Source organism: Lutjanus erythropterus, chromosome 2 (genome assembly GCF_056507025.1).
Source record: "Lutjanus erythropterus isolate fLutEry1 chromosome 2, fLutEry1.hap2, whole genome shotgun sequence".
In the NCBI taxonomy this organism is placed as follows: domain Eukaryota; kingdom Metazoa; phylum Chordata; class Actinopteri; order Lutjaniformes; family Lutjanidae; genus Lutjanus; species Lutjanus erythropterus.
Genome location: NC_139318.1, coordinates 23,695,383 through 23,721,638, shown reverse-complemented (window position 1 = coordinate 23,721,638; position 26,256 = coordinate 23,695,383). Strand labels below are relative to the sequence as shown.

The window sequence follows — 26,256 nt, the reverse complement described above, 5'->3', positions numbered from 1 at the left end:
TACACAGTACAGCAGTTCAACTTAATGTACATATTTCAGCTCACATGTTTTTCTTGCATGTTTCCAAGTTTGTAAATACAACATCAGGAAATATGACATAGCTGATCTGTAAACTCCCAATTGTGCTGCATTGGAATAAGTAAAGCAGCAGCGTGTCGTGTGAAGCATGTGGCTAAAACATCCATTCTACGATGCAGGCAATCAAATTTATTGTTTATAAAAAATTAATTTTTTTCTGACTCTGATAATCCTTACTTTACAATTTCTTTGCATCTTTGATACTTGAATTCTTTCCAAATTTCACTCTTTTGGGTGACCTTCATTCCAGTGGAGCTGGATAAACATGGTTTTATGTGGAAAGAGTATTTTTGTTGCCTGCTGTATGTCAGGATTGGCTCTGTCAAGGTATCTCGCTCCACATGACAGGTTCTGCTGGACACATTACAGTGTTTCGTGAATGAGTTTATTTGAGTTTCGCCTTCCCCCCCGCTGTAGTGGCCCACAGAGAGCTTTGAGTATCCTGGAACATTTCACAGATTTCAATTAAAAAGACAATATTTGTCTCACAGCCAGAAGGAACACAGTCAGCACTCTGAAATATTCTGAAATCAGCATGTGCCTGAAGTCCTTACATAACGAACAAGTTGCTTCCATTGTTTGTTACAAACTTTTTGGTAACCAAATAGTATTTTGTTCAGTGCGTATTTCTGCCAATGCCATGTACATATGTCATGGTGGATTTTTATTCGGTGTGTATTGATTAGTTTCATATCAGAGCTGCAGACATTTTCTTGACAGTATCATAAAACAATTTTAATTCTAAATAAGATGAGATGAGCTTCTTCACCTATCTAGACTCTCTCTGCACCTTATGAAGTTATTTTTAAAAAGTGGGATCTGTAGGATGTTAAACTTTAAACTTTTGTTTGTGCAAACAGACCAAAATTGTGAACTCCAGCTTCAGAAGTACATTGCTCACAACTTGATTGCAACTATTACCCTTCAGGTTAACTGAAGGCCTATTATTTGTGTTGGTCAAGGGGAGACTAAGTATGAGCTCTGGTGCATTCTGTTCTCCTGGTGTCCATGTTAATTGATTTGAATTACTACCACATGGTGCGCAGTGAAAAGCTTCTTAATTCTTGTAACCTACAGCTGAGATGGAGGGCCAGACAATGGTTAGCTAATACATGAAAGTCTGCTCTTACTAGATAACATCAAAAGTTTAGGTCACTTTTGTCAAACACAAAGGGTCAGAGCGGAGTGATAATGGTGATGTAAGCTGTGGACAGTGTCCTTCTCATGGTCCCAATGTGTACAGCTGCAACTGCTCTACCGTTGTTTGTTTGCATACAAGTCTGCTGCCTGGAGGCAACATGTTCCAGCTCCTGTTCAGATGGCTAACTTGTAGCTCAAATGGTTTAAGTACTGAAAATAGAGTTCCAATCATTAGTCGAGTCATTGATTAGTTGTCAACTCTTAAATTAACTGTCGACTACTTTGATAATTACTTTAAAAACGCGTATCAACAATTTTCACCATTTTCACCAGTCCCCCTAAAATGCATAGAAAAGTGAACAGTCCTTGTTGTTAAAGGAACTTTTTTTTTTATAACCAGGACACCCCATATGTAGTTGTGTCAGTCAACCACTATCTATAATCTCAAACACTAACACTTATAAGTGCCAGAGTATGACAAAGGGTTCTTTCCGAGGCAAGACTAAATTAAAACTTTTGAGAATTTCAGTGGACGCCTTTCTCCTCACTTAACACAGGTATCTTTGGGTAATAAAGGCATGTAAATACTTCAAATATTGATGCAAACATTAATGTACTGTCTTCCATTTGGTGCATCTGTTTTTTCCAGGCCATTGCATCTTAATAGATGGATTGATTACAGTGCAAAGTTTTATGGTAAATGACTTTGTGATGGCCCATTAGGGCAATGATTGAAACATAATTTCTGGTCATACTATTCCTCACTCTTTGGTTTACTTCTCTGTTTCTTCGCTTCCCTCTGGTACAAGCCGATTGGTCATGAAAGCATATCTCCTTACAGTTAGCCATAAAACATGTCAAATTATACTTATATGGAGTGACTTCATATTACATAACCATGGCCGGAAAAAAAATGTTTTTCTTTCCATTATGGAAGCAGCAATTTCCATTGGTTGTAGCTCTTATCTGCAACTTAGACGTAAAGCAGATTTAGATTTTTTGAAAAAGCACCAATTACCACAAGCACACACTGTATCCATAACAACAGCAAGCTGCGGTTTGTATGTTGGCAAATAGCTGGCTGACAACCAATCAACATATCTGGTTTATGTTGGCCAGGCAAGTTAAGGCAGAAAGGTTCTAGTCCAGTGAGAGTCTGCTCTGTTTGTGTTTGTTTTCCTTGTTTCTGCTGGTTGCATTTCCAGTAAAGCCTCTGTCGCAGTTAGCCTTGAAGCTTGTGATGAGAACAATGCCGTATACATGATACACAGTACAAGCTGCAAAAAGTTAAAAATCATACACTTTAAATTAAAATTCACCATCAATGAAATATGTAATTGTATTTTTCATTATAAGTACTTTCACCACAATTCTGAATTCTCAGTATCATATATTTTTAGTAATAAAATACATTCAGGACCACCATCACTTGGCCTTGCCATTAGAATATAAATGGAATACTACCCAGTCCTAAATAAAGCAATGCTTATCAGCTTTGACTACTGACGAAAAATGATGAGGGTTAATAAATATAATATCCTTTTTAAGAGGCCTACTCTATCTAATTGTGAGTGTGTTTCTGTCTTTTCTTGTCAGGATGATGCCCGCCAACTGTTTGCCCTGTCAGCAGCAGCAGAGGAGCAGGGCATCCTGCCAGAAGACCTGTCCAACGTCATCCAGCGACTGTGGGCTGACGGTGGCGTCCAGAGCTGCTTCACACGGGCCCGAGAGTACCAGCTCAATGACTCTGCTGCCTAGTGAGTGCCACAATGACATAAAATAATATCAAGCTTTATTATGTTTCAAAATAAAATGTCTCTCCAAACCAACCAAACTCAATAAGCGAAATCAGCAATTTTACCTCACAGAAAACAAGAGTTACTGCTCTACTACTGCTTCAATCTGTTAGTTGTGTTATTGTGTTACTTTGGGGGATCCTTTTAAAACCTGAAAGGCACACAATGACACAAACAAACTAAAAGACTGAGGCAGTGTTAGAGCAGCATCCTCTGTGTTTTGCAAGGTAAAATGACTGATATCTCCAATGGAGCCTGCTTGGTTTGGAGAGAACAATATTTGACATATACTGTATATAAAAATGGTTTCCCCATGGAAAACGCTGCCTGAACGCAAGTTAAAATGCTGAAAAAATATCCGAATATAGTGTACACTTAAATTGGTGTTGATTTTTTTTTGGTGGTTAAAACACATTTTGCTGCTAACCCTGGCCACAGTAGTATATTGCTTAGCTTCCAAAACTGGGACCCCTCCTGCTTCTCCAAACTGGAGGCGTGTCGGACACCATCTATTGTAGATAATTCACTGACTATCGATAAGTACCTCATACAACCCTACTTCAAATAACCTGAACTATCCCTTTAAGATTATCTTTTCAAATACCTACCAACATACCAACTAGTTCTAACATGACAAGTTGGCCATGCAGCCCAAATATCCTTGTTTGTCACCTAATCTACCAACACACCAACACCAAACCCTCTCTGCTGTTGGAGTTTTTAAAGTTTCCTTTGTGCTGGATTCATTATTTCTCATATTGTTAGTATTGCACCACACTACATTTCTCTGCTTCACATGACTTGATGTGGAGAAGCCCCCCATAGAGAGCAGCTATAGTTATTAATAGTGAAGACATTTTGGTTTTGTTTAACCAGTGCCTTTCACTTTTAAGACCAATCATGCTGCTTATCTGCAACAACTCAGCAACCTCAGCCTCTCTCTTCAGGTCTTAATTACCTCAATTGCCCTCATCTCTGAGTCCTCCATTTGTTGGCCACATTGTTATAATGTTCTGGTATAATAACAGGGGGAGCATGAGGTAATTGTGAGAGGCCGCTGGTAGGAGGTTAGAGGTGGCTATCACTCTGACCCTCAGGGATGCGCTGCTGTTCTGAAATCGGCGTCCAGAGAAAACAGAGAGCCTCAGCCTTTGTTCAGCAGCAGCTGTCTGCAACCTGCATCTGGAACTAACTGCACTCTTTCTGTTTAATACACAAGGCCTCTAATAATACCATGACACCTCCAGAACGTGCTGCAAAGTGTCAGGGGAGTGTTAAGTGTTTCACAAATGATTGCTTTGCAGTTGAGGCAGTATTTAACTTCCAGGGGGAGTGATATTGTTCTGTGTTTGTGTTGGCCGGTATAATCATAACTTCTCCATCTCTGCTCCGCTGCTCTCGTTAGAGCCGAGCCGACCTGGAAGCGCACAGCTAACGTGGCCTCGCATTTAGTCACTGGCAGATTGGGCAATGTGGAGCATTTCATCATGGCTTTGTAGGACGCTGAGAGAGTCAGTTGCTATAAGAGAGGACTAAATGAGTCTGGCACTAGACCGTAATCCATGTCTGAGCACCTGCTGAGAGCCAGAGGAAGGAAGGAAGAGAGAGCGATGGCACAGCTCACATTAACAGAGACCTCTCTCTTCTCCCTCACTGGTTTGATAGAAAGGGTACATGTACTGTACACTCTGAGAATAATGGATCCTGCTGCCATTACAGTGGAAACCACTTGTACGGATCAAAAAGCTTTGGATAGAGTCATTCCTACAAATGCTGTTCAAATAATTGCTTTATAGTAAAGATGTCCATTTACAGTGTTCATTTTCATACATGACAGCACATGAAAAAAAGTTACAACTACAGTACCAAAGCGAATTCTGTTTTTTAATTTTACACCCATGCCTCGCAGTAACCCATGTGCTTCTGCTGCTGCCTCCATTTGCTGTGTGCAAAGTTGTTTTTCTCAATGAAAAATGTATTGTCTCCTCAAAGCTTTTGATATGCAGAAAAAAAGCCAAGGAGATGCAGCCCTGAAACTTGGTTCTTCAGGTTTCTGTGTGTAGTCTACTCAAACCATTGATGTATATAATAGGGGTTAGGAGAAAAAAATTCTTCTCTTAAGTATTGGGATTATTTTTTTAAGGTTTCCTGACTTGATTTTTTTTTATTGCTGAATCTATTTTTGTATGTACGTAACTAGTGTTTAGTCTTTTAGCTCGATGCTAACACATAATAGGAATTCTAATTCACACACTAACGGAAATTAGCATTGCGATGGTGGTATATTATCTTAACTAACTGATCCATTTTACTTCACGTGCTTAGCATAAAACAACTCATACTTTTAGGCATGACATTTTTCTGTTCCACGGAAACAAACCAAAAGTTGCTTACTCTGTCTTCAGTACTTCACATTTACCAGCTACAGCAAAACCAAAGGGTCAAAACTCAAAATTCCCAAAGGGCAGTACAGCTACTACTTGGAAGAGACACTGCCTGCCAGGAATGGGCAGCACATATGTTTATATTTTCTGTTTTATTTATTGATCACTATTTGAGTAGGAGCAATTAAATGTAGCACTTTACTTCATGAAGTATTGTCTATAGTTTTTATTTATTCTATTGTACATTTGATTTACCACTTTTATATGCAGCCAAGTCCAGAGTTTTTAGGTTCAATCTCACATGTGAAGGATGTTAATTTAAAGGGTCACATTTGTGTGATTTTCAGGGGCTCTATTCGTTTTTGGTCTAAAATTTTGTTTTATATGTGGTATATAAATGATGCTGTGATGTGGATTGTTTTTGCAAATTTGAATTATGTTGCACAGTGTCTTGAAATGTATGATTGGCAGGACCTCAATACCACAGCTCCAACCCTAACCCCAACTGTGTAGACTCTGGCTCCAAATGATGCCATCAGCACAAGATGGCATTACCCATAGCCAGGGAGACAATGGAAAACTAATAGACTCCATTTTATATAGCACTTTTTTAGTTTAACATCAACTCAGTTTACATCTACATGTCTACATTCACACACTGATAAAACAGCCATCGGTAACTCAGCTGCAGATGGTAATCTGCATGTGTTACGTGCCACAGTGTCTGTGTGGTGCTGTGCTCTCCTGTGCCCAGGTTCTGCCCCTCACCCCCTTGCAGGTTGCAGTGATTGGCATCAGGTGCAGCTGCTCTGCAATCAGGACCTGGTGCTTAAAAACCTGGAGAGTGCAGCCAGTCAGGGCCTGTGGGCCATTCGGCAGACAGAAGTCTGTATTTCAGTGCCAGTGGGCCGTTCGGCAGATGGAGGTCCGTGTTTCGGCAGACTAGTGCTGCAGGGGCAGGCTAGAGTGCTAGTAGTTTGTGTTATGTGCTTTGCTAGCTCTCCCAGCTAGCGAAGTCAGCTCTTGTGTTTGTGTACCATGTCCTTTACTAGCCCACACGGTTAGCAAAGGCACTCGTTCGGGGGTGATCCCATGTGCTTTGCTGGCTCCTCCAGCTGGCAAAAACACTCGTTGTCTTTTGTGTGTGTGTATATCTGTGTGTGTGTGTGTGTTGTTTTCATTTAGTAGGCTAAGTTAACCGTTTTGTTTTACTTAATTTGCTAAGTTAATTTCACACTTAATTTGGAAATAAAAGAACTTTTGTTTACACCTTTGTCTCAGTTCTCCCTTCTTCCTTTTTCTCCCGGTTAAATTGTTGTGTGTTACACCCCTCATCCCCTAGCCCAACTTGGGGGTCGTAACAGCATGAGAAATAAAGATAAAGGAGGAAAAAAGTAGCCTAATTCTAATAGTCATCCGCCTAAAGTGATCTGGACAGACGTGATCACTGTAAGCGGTTTTCTCCTGTATTTGAGGTTCAACACACTCTTTTCACACGTGTGTATGAAGTTGTAATGGACTCACCTTGCATAATGCTTTACACTTATCTATTGTTCCACAGTAGGTATCTGATAACTGTAAATCCTCATAAAAATGACCATTATATTTCTACTGACAATGCTCCGTCACACAGCAGTTGAGTACCCTTTCTTATTAGAGTGTAAGCTGACCAAATTCAATTAATCTTCAAGGCTTATGAGCCCAATGGCCAAATCAAGCAGTGTTACAATATCTGATGTGTGGACTACAAAAGCAGCCTAAACCTCTGTGGGGAAGCAGGATTATGATTAAACTGTCAAACACGCAGCGTGAAGTAGTGGTGCGGAGCCGCTAATATCTACACCCAGCCTGTGGCTTGTACGGGATTACACTCAACACTTTGTTACACAATACAGTCCTTTTTTTATGCAGTTGAATATGATGTTGAAATATTGACAGAAAATACTTTTGAGTGTTACCCATGGTAACATTATATGTGTAAAAGTTGTTTGTGGTCTGAATTTAGAGCTTTTATCAGGCTTTAGGCATGCTGGCCTGAAAAGTCAGATTGCTTTATTTGGCCATGTTTTCACGCACAAATGCTCACACGCACACACACACACACACACACACACACACACACACACACACACTGCTTCTTCTAAATAGATTCAAAACAATACAAAATATGCAGAAGCAGAATGTCAACACATTAAATTGAAGTGCATCAAAACTATCCAGGCACTTTTTTCCAGCTAAGAGAAGATGGAGAAATAGAAAGAGTGTATTATTTATTATTTACGAGTAATATTTTGGGTGCTGTGCCCTCGCTGTCTGCACTTTTTGATGTCTCTTATCACAGTATATGAGTGGATTTCAACCCAAGTCACTGACTTTTGTGTGTGGATATGAAGAGAAAAGCATCTCAGTGTCCATAGGCAGGATTTAGTCTTTACGTCACTGAGCGTATAACAACATTTTATCACTGTTGACAAAGAAGATTTAACAGCTAACAGCTACCAGAACTGTTCACCACCATGCTTTTACCTATTTTACTGACTTTAGGTTGTCTATGGTGTTTTAGAGGAAGCTTTAAGTATTATTTGTAAAGACTTTCTGAAAACTTTATAACGATTTGTTACATGCCACAAGTTACATTCATTTGTAACTGAGGTTAACACAACTTGCTGCCAGCATGAGGCCCTCCTGTTCTTCTCATGTCCGTGTGAAGGAACAGAAGAGACCTGAAACAACCTTCTCTTGTGCCTCACATCAACATAACAGCTCAATATCTTTCTCTCTCTGTGAGGTTATAGTGCAGCGCTCCTAATTTGATATTGTTTGTGTGTGTGTTCCCTTCAGCTACCTAAATGACCTGGAGAGGATAGCCAAGCCAGATTACATCCCCACACAACAAGACGTGCTGCGGACCCGAGTGAAGACCACCGGCATTGTGGAAACACATTTCACCTTCAAGGACCTGCACTTCAAGTAAGTTCCCGCTTTTACATCTTTTTTTTCATCAACTGCTGAAGCTCAGTTTGGGAAATACTCATAAAACTGATAAAGATGCAGCTGTTTATATTGTGCAGCTCAGCCTTTAATTTCACCTGCAAACAGCCATAAACTTTCAATTTACAGACTCGGTCAGTGCTGTATTTGATAACAGATGTGGTCCAATCGTGACTGCATTAACACCTGTCTCTGCTAATATACCACTGACAGCATTTGATGAGGCTCGTGCTCATTACCTAAAATTGATCAATACATTTTAGTTTGAATTGTATGGAGGCGCATTTCCCCGAATGTGATGAAAAAGAAAAAGATCCTGTAAGTCATTATAATGAGAAGCTTTCTCAAAATATTGAGTTAAAAAGTTACTCTAGTATCTTAAATAATTAGCTAGTACCTAGAAATATTGACTTAGTGTCTAAAAATAATGTTTTCATTACTTTGAAATAAGGCACTATTTTAAGATAAGAAAGTCATTTTTAGATCAATTAAATCATTGTTTTGAGAGTCTGAGTCATCGTTCTGGGAAAGTTTCTCACTTTAATGACTTTCAGCATCTTTTTCATTTCATCACATTAGCAGAAACAGGCTTCCATAGAACTGTTCAGATGGTTGCCTGAAACATTTAGCTTGTGAGTATTTACACAATAACCATGTTTATAAATGTCAAAGAGAGCAGTAGATGTCATTAGAAAAGCAGTAAAAACCCATTTTGATCCTCAAGACTTTCTCAATGCTCTGCTGTTATTTGGAGATAATACTACTTAGACTTTAAACTTTATGTGAAAGCAATCAAAACTCCATAAAAACCAAACTGTTGTTGCTGAGTATTTGTCTGTGTTTTGACAATAACAACAGTCACTTAAGGATTTTGCCAACAGAGCACAATTAATCAGTATGTATGCTTATGAGTCATGCACTTATGTTTGTACTGAAAGAGTTGGTTATGGGTGTTCACCAGCGCACAATTTTTCCCCTTTTTGGAAAGTTAATAAAGTTCACAGAAAGGAAAATATTTGTTTTTCCGATTTGTGGAGTTGTTGTGAAGTTGCCATCTCATTTCAGCAACAGCAGTTTAAGATGTCTTAAACCCAAACAGCTCATCCCACTCAATACTTTTACAGTGGGGACTTCAAATGTATTGCTCACATACACACACAAAAGAGGGGAAACAGATTATTATCGCACACAAACAATAGCACATGTGTGGGTTATTAGTGACTGCATGGTTATCACAGCAGGATTACACATAATAATAATGAAAATATGCGTTACAGAATACAAACTCACCATTACCCCTTAATATGCGCTTTTGAATTCCAGTCTTGAGCCATACTTCTCAGAAATTGTCTTGTTTTTGCAGTGTAAATGTCACTGTGCTTATGTGTTCTGATGATGGTATATTCCTCATTGTGATAATGAAATACGAAGGTTCAAACCACACATAAATGCACTGTAATTTAAATGTGATGGAGACATTAGTCAGTCACTGCTAAAGCAGGAACAACACAGGTCATTTTTGGTAAAATATCAAAGATCAAGGCTTTCAGTCAGACTTAAGCAGCTTCATCAAGGCAGTGGAAATGTGTGTGCGGCTGCCTCTGCGCCTGCTGTGTGTCCGTGTGTCATATTTAAGTCTCCTATTTGTGTCTTGATTTACTTTATTTCTTTATGGGAGACATAAATCAAATCCTACCAGCACATGTTTACCTACAGCACCTCCTCAGCGCTGTGCTGCTGTGATATATTTAGCTTATGTAAGCAGTGCTGGAGACGGGCTTGTGCACTGTTGAGGTAAACAGTTGAAAGTGTGTCACTGTTATAATGAGCCCTGCTTACTCAGCCTAAAGCCGGGCTGTCCGTCCACTAGACTCAAACTTCTGCACTAATGAACCAAATTCTGGAAAGTGAAAACTGCTTAGCAGGACGAACAAAGTGCCACGGCTAGAGCGTGCCACTCTGGGTCAGTGGAGAAAATCTTCAGTCCAACACTGTCCGTCCTCTCTCATCCATCCAGCTACCCTCGATCTTCATGAATAAGTCATGTAGGATGTTAATGAAAAATCTGCCACCACCATGTGTCAGCCTGTCTGAAAGCTGCCTGGTTGTTGTTTTTCTAATTGTTTTTAAGTTCACTTTTTATTGAATTAGGGATCCACATACCCATCTAACATTTCATTCATTTCTTATACATTTTCATAACATTAAAGATGTTCTGAATAAAGCTGAAGAATTGTGCAATAAATTCCAAGCTGCTATTATCTACCATAGCTACCATTACCTTTGTATAAACATCCAACTTAATTAAACAAAAGTTTTTAATTTTAATTTCTGTTGGAGTAGATATTCTAAATACGTTACCAGTGTAGCAATAAAACAAACAATCCAAAACCTGTAGCGAAACAAACGGGTTCTCTGATTTATGTCCTCTATCAGAATCAGAGAGACTTTATTGATCCACACAGAATTGTAACAAAATTGACGAGTAGAATATAAATTTGCATTATGTGAAAGTATGTGCATTATACTATCCAAATATTATACAGTATGAATGTACAGAAAAATAGAATTTTTGGGGGGAGTTGCTGGACTTATTTTCCAGTCTATGGCTGAAGTAGGCTCATCAGGACAGTTTCAATCACGTTGGCCATAGAGTGAGCAGGTTTTACAGTGGAGTAGACAATGCTTCACCCTGTCTTAAGGCCACCTGTTACCACAGCAACTGCGCTGAACTAAAATGCCAACAAATGCCAGGAAAATGACAAGGCCTGTGCAGCGAACACCCTGCCCTGAAGAGAGGAAGAGGCAGAAATGTATTCACTGGAGAGGGGGACAGAGTACACACACCTCTCCAGAGGGAGACCTTGAAGCTGCTTTGCTTGTCTGTCAGTGCAAAAAAAAGTGTCATTTCTCCTGCCTCTACTCCCATCCTCTCTCTCATAAAAACAGCGTGTTTACACTGTGTGTCTGTGTGCAGGATGTTTGATGTTGGAGGCCAGCGGTCAGAGAGGAAGAAGTGGATCCACTGCTTTGAGGGAGTCACGGCCATTATCTTCTGTGTAGCCATGAGCGCTTACGACCTGGTCCTGGCCGAGGACGAGGAGATGGTGAGTTAAGCTTCGCATGCGTTTTTACAGTAGAGCCCATTCCCAGGGTGATTTAACTGGGGAGGGAGGTTAGGGTTTTCAGTGAACTCATTTCCTTTATGTGCCCTAGTTGTGCTCTCTAATAATCCTTTTATCTCCACATTTGTGCCCGTCCCACCCAGAACCGGATGCATGAGAGCATGAAGCTGTTTGACTCGATCTGCAACAACAAGTGGTTCACAGAGACGTCCATCATCCTGTTCCTCAACAAGAAGGACCTGTTTGAGGAGAAGATCGCCCACAGCCCCCTGACCATCTGCTTCCCTGAGTACACTGGTACAGTCTGAGCTTATCAATACAAACACTTCTGTTCACTTTTTATAATGCAAACTTCAGTATGAAATTCAAACTTTTTAGTGCAAGTAAGATATTTTGTCAATAAGGAGTGATCTTTTCACTTGTTTCCAGTTGAATTTTACTGCTTTGTATATATCATGTATTACCATTAAATTCAAACCACAGAGATAAGCACCTGTTATTAAATGAAAAATTTGCTTGAAACATTTCTTTATTTGCAACTATTTCCTAATTCAGGTTGCCAGAAATGATTCCTCTTTTTGCATAACATAATAAATATATCGACACTTTATTTATGGAATGAGCTCAGTCTTAATGTTAATGAATGAACACAGAACGATTCACAAATGTTTTTCAGGATTTATATATAAATGACTCTCATTTTAAACGCAGGCATAAATTAAATGTTTGAGTTCTGAATGCTTGCTAAGTGGCTTGACAAGTTAGCCATATAATGCTGACAGACAACCTTGGATCATCCTTAGCTACCTAATGCATTCATAACTCTAATACATCTCATCATGCACTACAGAAGAGTTATCACCTACCTGTGGAGAACAGCTACCAGACTGTACACACATGCAGACCACCGTGCTTCACAGTTACACAAACAAAAGGGTTAGAGTTAAAAACAAGATATGCAACAATAAATAAAAGTTTTGCAAGAATAAAAATAACAATAAAACACCAAAATATTAAACATCAATATATAAAGTTAATAGAGGGATAAAAATAATGTTAAAAAAAAGCCAGTGATTAAAACTTGAAAACTAAGGCTGTAACATTACTCCACATTAAAAGCCAGATTAAAAAGATAGGTCTTTACTTTCCTTTTTTAAAATACAGCGAGAGTTTTCCTTTCTATTCTCCAGAGGCAGTGAATTCTGCAGCTCAGAGACATAAAAAGACGTAAACTAGTGAAAATTGGTCCAACGCAGTCAGTCCAAGAGGGCAAGACCAGAATACAAGGAGAGCACAAACTGAGGCTCAGCAACATTAGACATGATGACTTCAGTATTATGAAGAAAATTATTCAAGGAACTGAAGAAATGAGTCCAAACCATTTAGAAACCGTGTGATCCGCTTGCCTAACCGTGTCCAACGCTCTCTGTCCCTCAGGCCCCAACAAATACGAGGAGGCCCAGGCTTACATCCAGACCAAATTTGAGGATCTGAACAAGAAGAAGGACACCAAGGAAATCTACACCCACTTCACCTGCGCCACCGACACCAAGAACGTGCAGTTTGTGTTTGATGCCGTCACCGACGTCATCATCAAGAACAACCTGAAGGACTGTGGCCTCTTCTAAAACACACGCCTAAGGAAGAGTCAAGGTGAGTTTAGAGACTCAGAAAATGATTCAGATCTAGAGGAAGTCACAAACTGAAGCCTGCTTGAAATGACTGATTCGTTTGTGTGTTTTTGTTCTTCATTAGATTACTTGAACAGTTCCGGTGACTAGAGGAATATACATACATCATGAATGACTGCACTGGCCAACCACGATTTCTGCTTTGATCTGCTTTTTATAAAGACACCTAAGAGACTGAAAAACCCGACCAGCCTTGTGGAATTTCAACGATTGCTGATCCAGTCACTCGTATTGTTAACTCTTTGGGCTATGACCACAAAAATCAACATTTATTATTGTATTTTTGTTCTTTTTTTTTCTTCTTTATTTTCAATTACTAGAGGAGCAAAGGAAAACTTTTTTATATAAATGCATCCATTTTACTTTTAGAAATTCTGATGTGCAAATTATTAAACTTTTAATCACATGACGCTTATTTTTTAAGAGATGGAGCACAGGCATGGACATAAAATATGATTGATAAAGGAAAGTGCTTTTTTTTTTTATAATGTTTACATAAGTTCATCATTCATAGCCAAACCGTATATTGTTCTGCATGACTCAACATGGCAAATATTAGCTCTGTAATCTGCACAAATTATCTAACATTCCAACAAAATCAAAATAAAAAATGTTAAAATGTTGAAAAGAGAAAAAAAAAAAAAGCTTCACATGCAGGGGGAAATTATGGCAAAATTCTAACTGATATTTAAAGTATGTGTGTACCTAACATTCTCTCACTTTTTATAGTACCATTTCCATGTCTGTTGCAGTATGTTTGTGCCTTGACTTCTGTTTACAACCGATTCCTAGATATGCTTTTCAGTACTGTTTGACCTACTGTGCGCCTATATTTTTTTTTTCTTCCATTTTCTGCCTAGCACCTATGAATATATAGTGATGATTAATGAGAGACAAAAATCTAATTCAGAAAAAGGTTAGTGTTTTTGGTAAATATTAAAATGCTTTAAAAGTCCTATATGATTTAATTTAAATAAAAGTAGAGATCACCTGACTCTTGCACATTGTTTTTCCTCTCCTTTTTGTTGCTTGTATGATTTGTTGCAACATCGTTTTAAGGCAGGTCCAGTATTTTTTGAGTTTTTATATATATATATATATATATATATATATATATATATATATATATATATATATATATATATATATATATATATATATATATATAATTCTGGAGCTTCCCTGCACTGTTTCACATGTATTCAAATTCAAACATTTAAATTATGGAGTATATATGTGATATGTATTTCCCATGTGACCTGATGAAGGTTTCTGCATGATGACTTTGCTACAGCACAGGGAGAGGAGGGCATGGGCGCTGTGAATATGTGAGCTTTTTGCTAATGGCTGAGTGGGAGTTTCCATTTAAAACATCCATAAAAGAACACAGAAGGAGTTGCCCTTTAATTTTTCTGTGGTGGACTTCCTGTGCAAGTACACTGACGATACAGGAGGGTTAGACTGCAAACATAAACACAATGGAATGGGATTACAAATAATGATTACTTTCTACAAAATTTCATTTAAAAGGGGTCGTTTTACTCAATTAAAATAACTGTATGGATGTTATAACAGTGGGCAGTTTCATGCGTGGATTTCTTTACTGGACCAGACAGTTTCAGTCATTACATTCTCAACCAGAAAGGAATGAACAAACTTATGCAATAAACCACTCTGGTGTTTGGTTGCCATAATAAAACAAACTTAGTCCTCAGTGTCAACTGCGCATGGGTTGACTAAGCACAATGTCATATACTCCTCATTTGATGCACTTTGTTTTTCCCATTAAACCAATTAATGCTCGCAGCTGGTTGAGCTGAAAAGGTAACATCATCCTGAAACTCCAAGTGTTTTGTTTGTTGGATATTTCTTGAATACAGGGTCATTCTGAGCAACATAATTCTTCTACTGTCAAGCAACAACTATGTAGTATTGCATATAAAGTATGCATAAATATACATACACAGCATATATGTGTATGTATGTGTGTGTGTGTGTGTGTGTATGTGTGTGTGTAGAGTAAACACAGGTGTTACCAATGATACTCATTGTGGGTCTCTGACATTTGGCCCAAACAGCTGAAAAGGGCTAATTAGTATCACTGGTAACACCTGTGTTTGCTTGACTACCCCTCATCTCAACATGGCTGCTCTGATGAAGGTCTATGTTGGTTAATATCTGTCTAAACTTAACTTACATAAACCACCATAAGCTACGGCTCCTACCAGACCAAGTAAGGCTCAAAGGTTTTATGCTGCTTATAAATTCAACTTTTTATTTCTAAAAGGAAGAATGTTATTACTCTTGCTTTGGATTTTTTCATTTTAAATACACACTGATGCACGAATATTCAGTATAATTACTCAGTATCATGCAGTCATCAGTGTTGGGTAATGCATTACTCAGTAATGTAATGACCAAGGTAGGCTATCTTATGATGACGTGCACATGTGACAGGTCACATCAGCTGCTACTCAGAAAGCTAAATGAAGGTCGGAGGATGAGGGAGAGACACGCTTTACACAGGTGGGAGTTTTGTCATTCAGTCTCACTGATTTGAGTTTGTTTGGCTCCTCCTGAGAGAATCTGTGGTGATGGCATCTCAGCACCACAGCCCACATCTGGACAGCTAACAACAAAAGCTCTCTGGGTGCTCAGTGGATCACAGGTCAACTGGAGCACAATGAGAAGGTACAAAAGTAATATAGTAATATAACAAGTGTTGTAACTTATTACTTTTGATACCAAGTAATAAGTGAAATAACATTATTACTTATTCCACTTACTGAGTAACTCATCCATCCTGGTCAGCATACTCATAGTAGGTGAACTGAACCCCAGCTTCCTACTGGAGACGTGTCTTTAAAAAATGCCCGGTGGCCCCATCTAGTGGACCTTTGAAGTATAACACCAAATGTTTATCAAAGCAGTATTTTTACACATCATAGTACCTGCTAAATTTTACTCACTTGGTCAGTCTCATTCACCTCAGGTCTTTTATGTATGATTTTTCTCAACACTTAAAGTACGACGACAAAGACATAATGCTCTGATCTGCAGAGATCAAGTCACCAACTGATTTTTTTTAGATGCAGAACTGTAGGTTTTCTTTCCCTCTACCTGTAGTTGTCATTCTCTGTTGAACAAAAGACTGAGAGAGACAAATTCATGTCAGTGTTGTCCATACTCATCTCAGTAGTCTCAGACATCTCTAGGTTGTATCATAAAGACAGAAAAATACCAACACTCGAGAGAAGAATGACGAGGACAGACAATGGACAGTCTATTAATGAAACTAGTATTCATTGTCTTAATCAGTTGACCCCATTTACACCATGAATTTAAATGTGATCTATATCCAGACACGTTCATTAGATAAGTAAAAATGCATGTAAAGATGGGATGAATTATCTGAAGACAACAGTAGACATCAAGAATTACTACCAGTAATTATAAATATCAAGTTACCGTATGCTTCAACCTGTCATGTCTGGATTCAGGAGCATGTGAAGTAAGTTAGAGGCCGTCATGGTGTTATCAGTGTCACACAGATAACAGCACTAATTAATGCTTGTATTAGCTTAATGGCTCCCAGTGCACCAACCCTCCCCTCGACTCATCCTGCCAATCATCTGCAGATGCCCTTCAGAATAGTGATAATCCTACTGAGACGATTAAGAACAAGTGACGGCAAACTACATAGAACTGCAAAGACATACAAGAGAGAAACTTACAGCCTTACAAGGACAATACAATGTTAATGAAACACTCCCTGGAGCTCACATGTTCTTTAGAAAATGAACTATAATTTCTGCATGCAAAAAGAACAATTCTGTTGAATACAAAATCACTAATAAAAAGAAAAGAAAATCAGCTGACATGTCATATTACTGGAGTAAAAGTTTGCACAGTGGTGGTTCATGTATGTTCTCATTCACATGTATGATCATAGCCATATGCAGTTACCACAGCTAAATGTACACTGAGGCAAACATGATTATTTACTTCATGAGTTATCTTTTCTTTCTCTGATAACCAAATAAATGAGTAAACGTAACTCCTGGCTGTTGTGCTCACCTGGACATTGAATATATCTGAGAATGGTTGTTGAGGTGCCCTAAAGGTTAACACATATAACCTATACAGTTCCAGTCAGTAATGTCTGTTGTGTGTCAGTATTCCATGTCTCTCCCTTGTCAGTCCCTGTCATTTATTCTATCTACCTTTGAATAAAGGCAAAAATTCCCCCAAACGACATAACGTGACAGCCTCAGGGTTGGCTGGCTCAAGTGAAGTATTGATACCTGAAAAATATACTCAAGTACAATAATGAAGTATTTGTATGTCGTTACTTCATTAAAGCATTGCGCTTTAAAGACTATGTGTGGTCTCCCTTGTTTGTGAAATACTTTTGAGTTAGGTTGTTACAACACACTAAAAAGACTGAGACATGGACAGAGGGACATGTCACTCAGTCAGATGAGGACTGATGAGTGAATAAATAAGTGTAGACACATAATGATGGAGGCCTTCTATATGCATGTTTACATACTTAAATAAACATGCATAAACTGTAAAACAAAACTGAAAAGAAGCTGTCAGCTCCCATAACAGTGAATGTTGACATTCTTATGAGCTGTACAGATGACCCACAGAGAACCAATATACTTGACAGATGTTATGGCAACGTCAATAACATATGGCCTTTATACCCTTATTTATACATACTGTAAATATACAGTACATTCCTATGGAGACATTTATAAGACTTGCTCACTTTTGATATCCAGTCTGACATGACAGATGTGTTACTGCTAATGCTTTGTGTATTTAAAGCAAATCATAATGAGACTATATAGGTGCACCAGTTTTGATGTTACGATAAACCTTTCCCAGCTGACAACTAGATGTGTCAGCTGTTCTTAACTGAACAAGCTTATTAAAACCGCTGTCTTACTTTTAAAGGGACAGTTCACTCTAGAATCAAAAATACATATTTTCCCCCTGGCCCTTAGTGCTACTTATACCAATTACATTTTTTGGTGTGAATTTTGGAGATATTGAGATGAGAGATGTCTGTTGTCTCTCCAATATAATATGACTAAATGACACATTGAGCTTGTGTTGCTCAAAGCACACACACAAAAACAAATTTTTGAAAAAGTCAAAATCAGTGTCTCCCTTTCCAGATCATCCTTTCTGACCTGATCACTCAAGATAATCCACAGACCTTGTTTTAAGCAGTCGCATATAGGAACTACTTTCTTTCTGCAGTGGAATCTATCAGAATTACTTTCTTTCTACTAGAAAGAAATCCTCCCAGTGTAACTGTGAGTCAGTCTGTGTCACAGTGAACTGTGCTACCAAGACAAGATTCTGCTCCTTTCAGCTTAAAGGCATTAACACAGATTTCACATGAAAATACTTGAGACAAAGAGCAGCAACAATGAAGAGACATACAAACTATAAAATCAATATAAAATGTTATATATTATATTAAGTATATATGAATGATATGTATGAATAATAACAAATGAAAATGGAATATTAGAAAAATGTGGATCTAGCCAAAAATATAAATACTGCTACCATCCTGCACAGAAAAGAGGGGAAAAGCCTTCTAAACTTTCTCTAGAGGGCGCTGCAAGTCTACATCAGAGAGACTCTCATTTCAGAGGCTCTTCAATCTGTTGTGTTCAAATTAGAAAGGCTTTCAGAGTGAAGGTTAACATCTCACAAAAGGTTTGCTGCACACTGACAGGTTTGTAGCAGACATTTTATTTTGAAATGTTGCCCTAAATTCGAGCCATGACCCACAGATAGAATAATTATCTGTGAATGTCGATGATTCCCATCCAACAACAGAGATGAGACACAAACATCAAATTTGCTGCTTCAACTACTAACTACATCTTGACAATGTTGGTCCTATGAGGGCTTAAACACAACAGAACAAAAATACTAAGACTGGACTCAGACTAGATTTAGTGATGCAGGAGTGTGTTTGTGTTTCGTGGGTTACGTAAGTGCTTTGACTTAATGTCCATCACCACAAAAATATTTATGGCTGTTATGTCAAGAGAAAACTGACAACAAAACATCAGTATGATTGTAAAATCAAGTATTGTAAAGAAGGAGAGTAAACTATTCATTAGTGACATTAATGGGCATGGACTGTGTTCAAGTACCAGCTTGTATAATAAGTAAATCCATTAGGTGTTCAGAAAAGCAGACATGCTCAGAATTAAAGGTCCGCCTATGCTGAAAATTGAAATAATCACATTTCCATTAGCAGCCGAGTGTAATTACTTAATGCATAGTGTGGAGTGTATGGGCTGCTGGATGTTAGAGTGGAGGAGCTTTTGGAGGCACCATCCTAAAAGGTGTTTTTATTTTGGAAGCATAATGTTGGTGAAAGCCTGGAGTTGTCAGTTGTCAGGAGCCTGCACACTGCACCCTGACTATTTTTTTTTTTACTGTAAATTATATTGAGGTCTTATATGAAAATATGTGCAAGAATGTGATGATTTGACAGAGAGTTCAACTGGGAAATGTCTCATGCTAATTTTCTTCATAAATCTCCCTAAAAGCATCAGATGAAGAGAGTGTTATAGAAAGGAACTACCTGGGGGCCTCTGGCTATAGACATTCAATGTATTTGATTTGCTCATACTATGATCACATCAAAGGTTGTATTATATCTTACTTACTGGGTGTTTTTGGGTCAAGTTGGTTGAGCAGGTTAGGACATGCCACATGTACCTGTATGCTAATGTTGGACTCACTGCGGAGAATCTGCACTTGAACAGCGGGCCATCAGATCTGGATTCACCCCCTAACAGTAATGAACAGATGCATTCCACTTAGCCCATCAGATTAGCATAAACACCCATTCACTGAAAAGTGTGAATGGAAGGTCGAGTGCCAAATGACTGTCAGGGCCGCAGGCTTAATGCCCAATTAGGCTGCAGATTATTTCATTTACATTTAGGCAGTTTGTTTGCACTCTAATTCAGTGATTTACAATGAGCCACCAGTGGGGCAAGCTTTTACTAATCTGCAGCTAAAACAGCAGTGTGATGGTTTGGGGGTTTTTTGCAGTGTGATTTTAAAACAATCGTGCAAAATAAAGTGCTACAATTTTTTTTTAAAGTTGCCTGCAGTTTCACAAGGTTTGATTGCACACACAAATGCATTATAATTGAGCTGCAACAATTAGCCAATTAACTGTATATTCAGTTAACAGAAAATACATCAGTTGCTTAAGTCATCTTTTCAGGATACAAATGCCAAACTGATTCACTAATTCCAGCTCCTTCAATGTGAATATTTGATGGTTTTCTATGATTGTCAGCTGAATATATTTGAATTGTTAGTCAGCAAAACAAGCTATTTGAAGATGTCACCTTGGGCTTTGGGGAAATGTACTTTTGTTTGGTAGTAAGAGAATGACTCAAATCTTTAATCCTATAAATACCATATTCTAAATATATCATCATCAGCTGATTTACCATAAGGATAGTTTATTATAAGTTTAAAAAGATGTAAACATCAAGACACAAAACAAACTCAAAGTGATCTCAAACACTCATTTCATGACCTTTAATGATCATATTTTACCCAATTCAACAAAATACATGAACTGAAAGTGAGGTTTGAAGAAACTCCATGTCTGGACAAGACCGTCCCCTGTGGCCCCTACCTTCCAAAATCAACTGAGTGTATTAAGATGGGAATGATGGGAAATATTTAACCCTCTCAGCAATTATTCCCAATCTTTAGACAAATATCAAAGCCCTGGATTCTCAAGCCATGGTACTAGTACCACTGGCTGTACTCAACCTGCCTCTAGTGGTGTACTGAGGAATCTCCTAAAATGTTTTAAATGAAATAAATGAACTTAAAACATACAATGAAAATATCACAAAATTTCAAAAACCACTTAAACTATCAGATCTCTGTAATTTGAAATAAGTTTTATATCAGTCAGCTATTCAATCACATTCATGCATGTAGTGTGTGCACATGTCATCCATGATTAATTAGGAGGCCACTGTTTTACTATGAATAAATGATCTTGCTAATCCTGCATGAACTGTTTGTAGCTGAATAAAGTAGGATGGCACTGCTGTATTTTAACATCAGTCACAACTGTTTAACTTAAAGAGTCAAATATTTTCTGAGGTGGTATGTCGTGAATAAAGTTGTGAAACACTGATCTGAGCTATATTCTAAAAAGAAAGAAAGAATAAAAAGGTGAAAGAAAGAAAGAAAGAAAGAAAGAAAGAAAGAAAGAAAGAAAGAAAGAAAGAAAGAAAAGACTATATTTTATCCTGTAATGGTCTATAAGGTTTTTCTGTGCATCTCTTGCAGCTGTGTTCAGCTGCACGCAGACGCAGAGGTGGGTTCACTGCTGAGTGTACGTGAGCTTGCTGCGCTCTGATTGGCTGGTTCAGACACGGGTCTCTGTAAGTGGCTGCAGAGCGCGGAGCTGTAAAAAAAGGAGGCGAGCAGCTCTGAACGTCTCACTCAGCACATCTGCCTCTGTTCAGCGAGCTGGAGGCACGACGGGATCACAGCCAGACTGCTGGTGACACTGTGGCCGGATACACGTCTGAACACACCGGGACATTTTAACTTTTAGTGAGACACATTTTTGAATCTGGACGGAGGCTGATACATCAGAGGTGAGTGTCTGCTTGTTTTTTTCTCCACTTTTATACGCTGCTGTGATTTCTTATGGTTGATCATGTGTGAGTGTGGTCTTGTTTTAAAAGTGCTCCATCATCTTTCTTGCAGGATCTGAGTTTTACAGATGAGAGGGAAAGAGATGGTGAGTTTGTCATCCATTTTATACTTTACCAGAGTAATAAATATAAAGTGAAATTCAACATATAAAGTGTATAAGGAGTAAATGCAAAAAAAAACTCAATGCCCATTAGACTAACAATAAAAGTAAGGTAAGGTAACTAAAAAACTAAACTAAATTAGAAAAAGTAGTATTGGCAATGACATTAAAGGTAATACTGGCATATTGAGAACTAATAAAAAGTTTTTTTGCGATTATTTTGACAGATATTGCAATGATTCATGATTAGTGGGAATGACATTTCTGCACCACAATTTGTAGTTTCACTAAAGAAAATAAAACTATTAAAATCATGTTAATGTGACGTTTGTTGGGGTCTGTACCAAACAAATTTGTTTTGTAGGCCAGGGCATCTCTGCAGCACTACAGTACTTCATTAAAATGCTGTTCTGTCATAAATTCTACCTTTATCAAAAAAAATGCATCTCCTGCAGTTTGGATATTGCATTTGGCTCTGTTGTGGCTTTAAATATATTTTGATTAATTGTGCAGCCATATTTATTTGCTTATCTGGGGGGATATATTTACAGTCTGAAGAACTGTCCAGTAGTCTGCCAACATATGGAGAAAACATCTGCCAGTGCAGCAGGGTTAGATCTGCAGCAGACGGCTGAACAGTCAGTGATGCTCAAAAGCCTCCATGCTGTGACTTCATGAAATTGTTCAATTCATGAGTTACTAATAATTATTTACCCAATGTTATGCAGTTTATGAAGAAGATTAACAGTTCAATGGGTATCCACTCATTTTAATGAAAAGGAATGAAGCTTATTTATGATAAAATATATATTGAATTGTATAAAATATCATATTATAGTTTGATTTTTCCTGCTCTGCTGTTCCATGACTATATGCCTCAGTCACTTTCTCAAGTTCCTGCAACATGTCACAGAGTTATGATGAAAACCAAAGGTCTTGGAGCAGGGTCAAATGCTTTAATGGACAGTGTAGACTCAGAGCAGAGGGGTCGGACAGGTTCAAAGGTTAGTGTTCTGACATCAGCGGAGGAAAGAAGTGCTGTTATATTGGCTTGTGTTGGATGTGACCTCTCTGGAAACACATGAACCTGCATCCTGTGTTTTCTACTCTGTTGGTTTAGCTTGGAAATCTCACCTCTCTGTCAACTCAGTCACAGATTTTCATCTTTCGTCTTTTGCAGCAACAAGTTTAAAGTGAAACAAACTCACACGGTAAAGCATTTCTTGCTTATATGAAGTACCTATCTATATGGTATGTAGGTTAGACTGTGTTTTGGGGCCTCATCTTTGTTCCTTTTTGCTTTTTGTCTCCTCTTAAACTCTCACACACTCACCGTCACATGATCTCTTCTGCCCTGTTTGAGTTTGAGAGTGAGCCACCGCTGCTCACTGGCTGATTCTGACCAATCAGCACAGTGAGTCAGAGAGGAAACTGGAGTATTATATTCCTTAGTTTGTCAGTGGTGAATTTCATAGGCAGACAGGCACGCTGCACCCTTAAAGAGGCAGGACCCCTGTAGCTAATTCAAGATCCACGAGAGCCCAGTTACTCGTGTGATATACTGCAGATGTTTTTACTCGTGCTGTTGCAGCGGTCTCAGTATGTAGATAAATAGTTGAGGTTGGACATTAGTGCAGCCTCTCTCTAATAACATCTGTCTGGCTGCTCTGTTGAATCACGCCTGAGTCAATGAAAATAGGGCGTTCACCGGTGCCGTTGGTGTGGTCGAGTAAATTAACGGACAGATAGATTTGCTTTGTGTTGAAGAAGCGTGTGCGTGTGCAGCAGGCCGGCTGGCCTTCAAGATCACAATAAGAGAAAGGGTGTTCTATCGTAGGTTCAACTCATCTGTGTGCAAGTCTGAGCACGTCCACAAAGCACATGACATTAAGTCTCGTTTTTGTTCATTCTGCATTAGCTTATAAGAAAGGATTTAAAATTTTCAGATTCTTTTTAAATCTGCACAATGTAAAAAAAAAAGTTGAGAAAAACTGAATTACCTCAACAAAAGACAACAGGTCAGAAAAACTTAAAAAACTCAAAAACAAATCATAGTGAGGATGGTTGCCTTGAAATTCTGAGTTAGCTCAAGGTTTTTTTTTCCCAGTGTGCCTTTGCTGACTCTTTGATTTGCTGACGACATTTGTCTGACTTTCTCTTTTGTCTTCTCAGCTCTGCCTACGTGACTCAGGCGACTGCCTTCGGGAGCAGATGCAGTACATGATGAGATCACTGCAGGACCTGAAACAACTGCGGAGAACCTGCCCTGCAGCCAGACGCCCCCTTGCTCCCCTCAACACCCAGCTCCCAGTTTTAGTGCGCCACTCTGCGGTGGCACGTGCTTGTCAGCAGCGAGCTCTGCAACGAGAACAGCGCACGCGCCTGCGGATGTCGGACGCCAGCACGGCCAGTACGTATGACTCTGCCTGCTGCTTGGCGAGTCCTCTGGAGGATGAGGAGGATGAAGATTCAAATAGCCGGCTGGGCCTGAGCCTCAGACTGGGCCTGGGCTCTCCCAGCAGTCAGAAGAGTCTGGAGTTTGATTCAGGCTACTCTGAGGCGTCGTGGCAGGATGATGGGGTAGTGCTCAGGAGGACGAGGAATGTGCGGGTGTCGTCTTCAGCCTGCCTCCGCACAAACAGAGCACCGAGTGGACGTATTCGACCCAAATCCACATCTGACGCCTGTCTGGAGAGGTGGACATCGTTTGAGGTCAGTGACCCAGAGGACTGGACGAACTCTTTATTGACCAGAGGACGCAACCGCCAGCCTCTGGTTCTGGGTGACAACAGCTTCGCAGACCTCATACAGAACTGGATGGACTTGCCAGATTGTCCTGAGCCCACCGAACTGAAGTCGAATCCAAGACGTAGACTGGGACGAGGTTTCTTTGTCAACATGAGGAGGAAACTGGCTGGGTTTTCTAAGAGCGTAGAGGACAGAGTGAGGATGAGATCCACAGACTCTGCTCATGTTAACAGAGCTGCAAATGCTCCAAAACGTCTGTCCTGTCCAGTTGTGGCAGCGCAGGCCAAAGTCCCTTTTTTCCACCAGTCTCACTCGGGCATCAATGAGCTGGACTCAGACTTTTACCACTTTGCAGCCCTCATGAAATCAGGCAGCCGACAGCCCATAATCTGCAAAGATATCATCGGCTACATCTGACTTTTCATGCAAAGCCATGTACAGACTGAACAATCCTCCTCAGAGTCACTTTATTTTTATATGACTGTTTTTTCACTTTTTATATGCTGTGACTAAGCTTATGGAAAATAAAGATGTTCTCCTAAGTTAAACTCTACATAGTCTTATTTATACACTATACATGTGACACTTGTTTTTGCTCCCATTTTCACGGTTGAAGTTAAGAATCTTAAAAGACTTCTTTTGTGCACACAAGAAGTTTATTTCTCTTAAATTTTGTTTATAAATTAGTTAAAATCCATGTTTTATATAATGTGAATCATGACTTGGCCTATTATGCATCTGATCAGCTTACTCTGACATTCTTGCCCTGATCTTAACCAGTCACTTCTCATGCCTAAACCTACCCAATCGACGGAGGCACTGAGTACTAGCCAATCAGAGGCACAGCAGGGTGGGTCATGACTTTGCCCTCCTGGGAAAAAAAAATGGTATTTGTAGCCATAGTTCAGTGCTTGATAAATGTCTTTCAAGATAAAACTGTATTGTCCACAGCACCGGTGTAATGATCGCATTGTTTAATCAGCTTTTTTATGTCACACCTGTCAGGTGGATGGGTTATCTTAGCAAAGGAGAAGTGCTCACTAACACGGATTTTGACAAATTTGTGAACAAAATTGCAGAGAAATAAACATTTTGTTTGCATAAAAGAAGTCTGAGAGCTTTTAATTAAACTCATGAAAAGGGGGAGGAAATATTTCATGTCATGCATGTGACACAGGATATGTGGTTAGTTGACATAATGTGAATTCCCAGAACACATTTTTCATGTGAATGAAGCTTCCGTCACAGTCATCTGAGTTTCATTACAGCTCATTACAGTTAGACTGTGTCTCCTTGCTTCGCTGCTGGATTAGTTAAAGGAGGCTGTTACTGTTTCTGCAGTGAAGCAAATGAATATAGGTTCATTTGTTTTCATTAGAAATGTAATACTGTTGGCATGCAAGACGGAGTTTGAAGCTGCACGCTTTAGTGTAATGAAAGTGTGTAATGAAAAAA

General features: G+C 39.0%; 2 protein-coding genes across 3 annotated transcripts in view; both read left to right on the top strand.

Moving 5' to 3' along the window:
- The window catches only part of LOC146331617 (guanine nucleotide-binding protein G(i) subunit alpha-2-like), a 73,530-nt gene extending 59,331 nt beyond the window's left edge, over positions 1-14,199 (top strand). The window contains exons 4-9 of the mRNA XM_084733573.1: positions 2,815-2,975; positions 8,240-8,368; positions 11,367-11,496; positions 11,658-11,811; positions 12,952-13,167; positions 13,270-14,199. Coding sequence (XP_084589699.1) covers positions 2,815-2,975; positions 8,240-8,368; positions 11,367-11,496; positions 11,658-11,811; positions 12,952-13,142 — 765 coding nt within the window. The 3' untranslated portion in view covers positions 13,143-13,167; positions 13,270-14,199. The remainder of the gene's footprint in view (positions 1-2,814; positions 2,976-8,239; positions 8,369-11,366; positions 11,497-11,657; positions 11,812-12,951; positions 13,168-13,269) is intronic.
- Positions 14,200-21,751: 7,552 nt separating this feature from the next.
- On the top strand, positions 21,752-25,343 carry LOC146331616 (PAK4-inhibitor inka1-like). 2 transcript variants are annotated; one of them, XM_084733551.1, is made up of 3 exons: positions 21,752-21,892; positions 22,005-22,038; positions 24,226-25,343. In XM_084733551.1, the coding sequence occupies exons 2-3, from the start codon at positions 22,021-22,023 to the stop codon at positions 25,216-25,218; spliced, it is 1,011 nt and encodes a 336-aa protein (XP_084589677.1). In that variant the 5' UTR covers positions 21,752-21,892; positions 22,005-22,020; the 3' UTR covers positions 25,219-25,343. The 2 variants fall into 2 exon arrangements, with proteins under 2 accessions (XP_084589677.1, XP_084589686.1); XM_084733560.1 differs by lacking the exon at positions 22,005-22,038.
- The last annotated feature ends 913 nt before the right edge of the window (positions 25,344-26,256 follow it).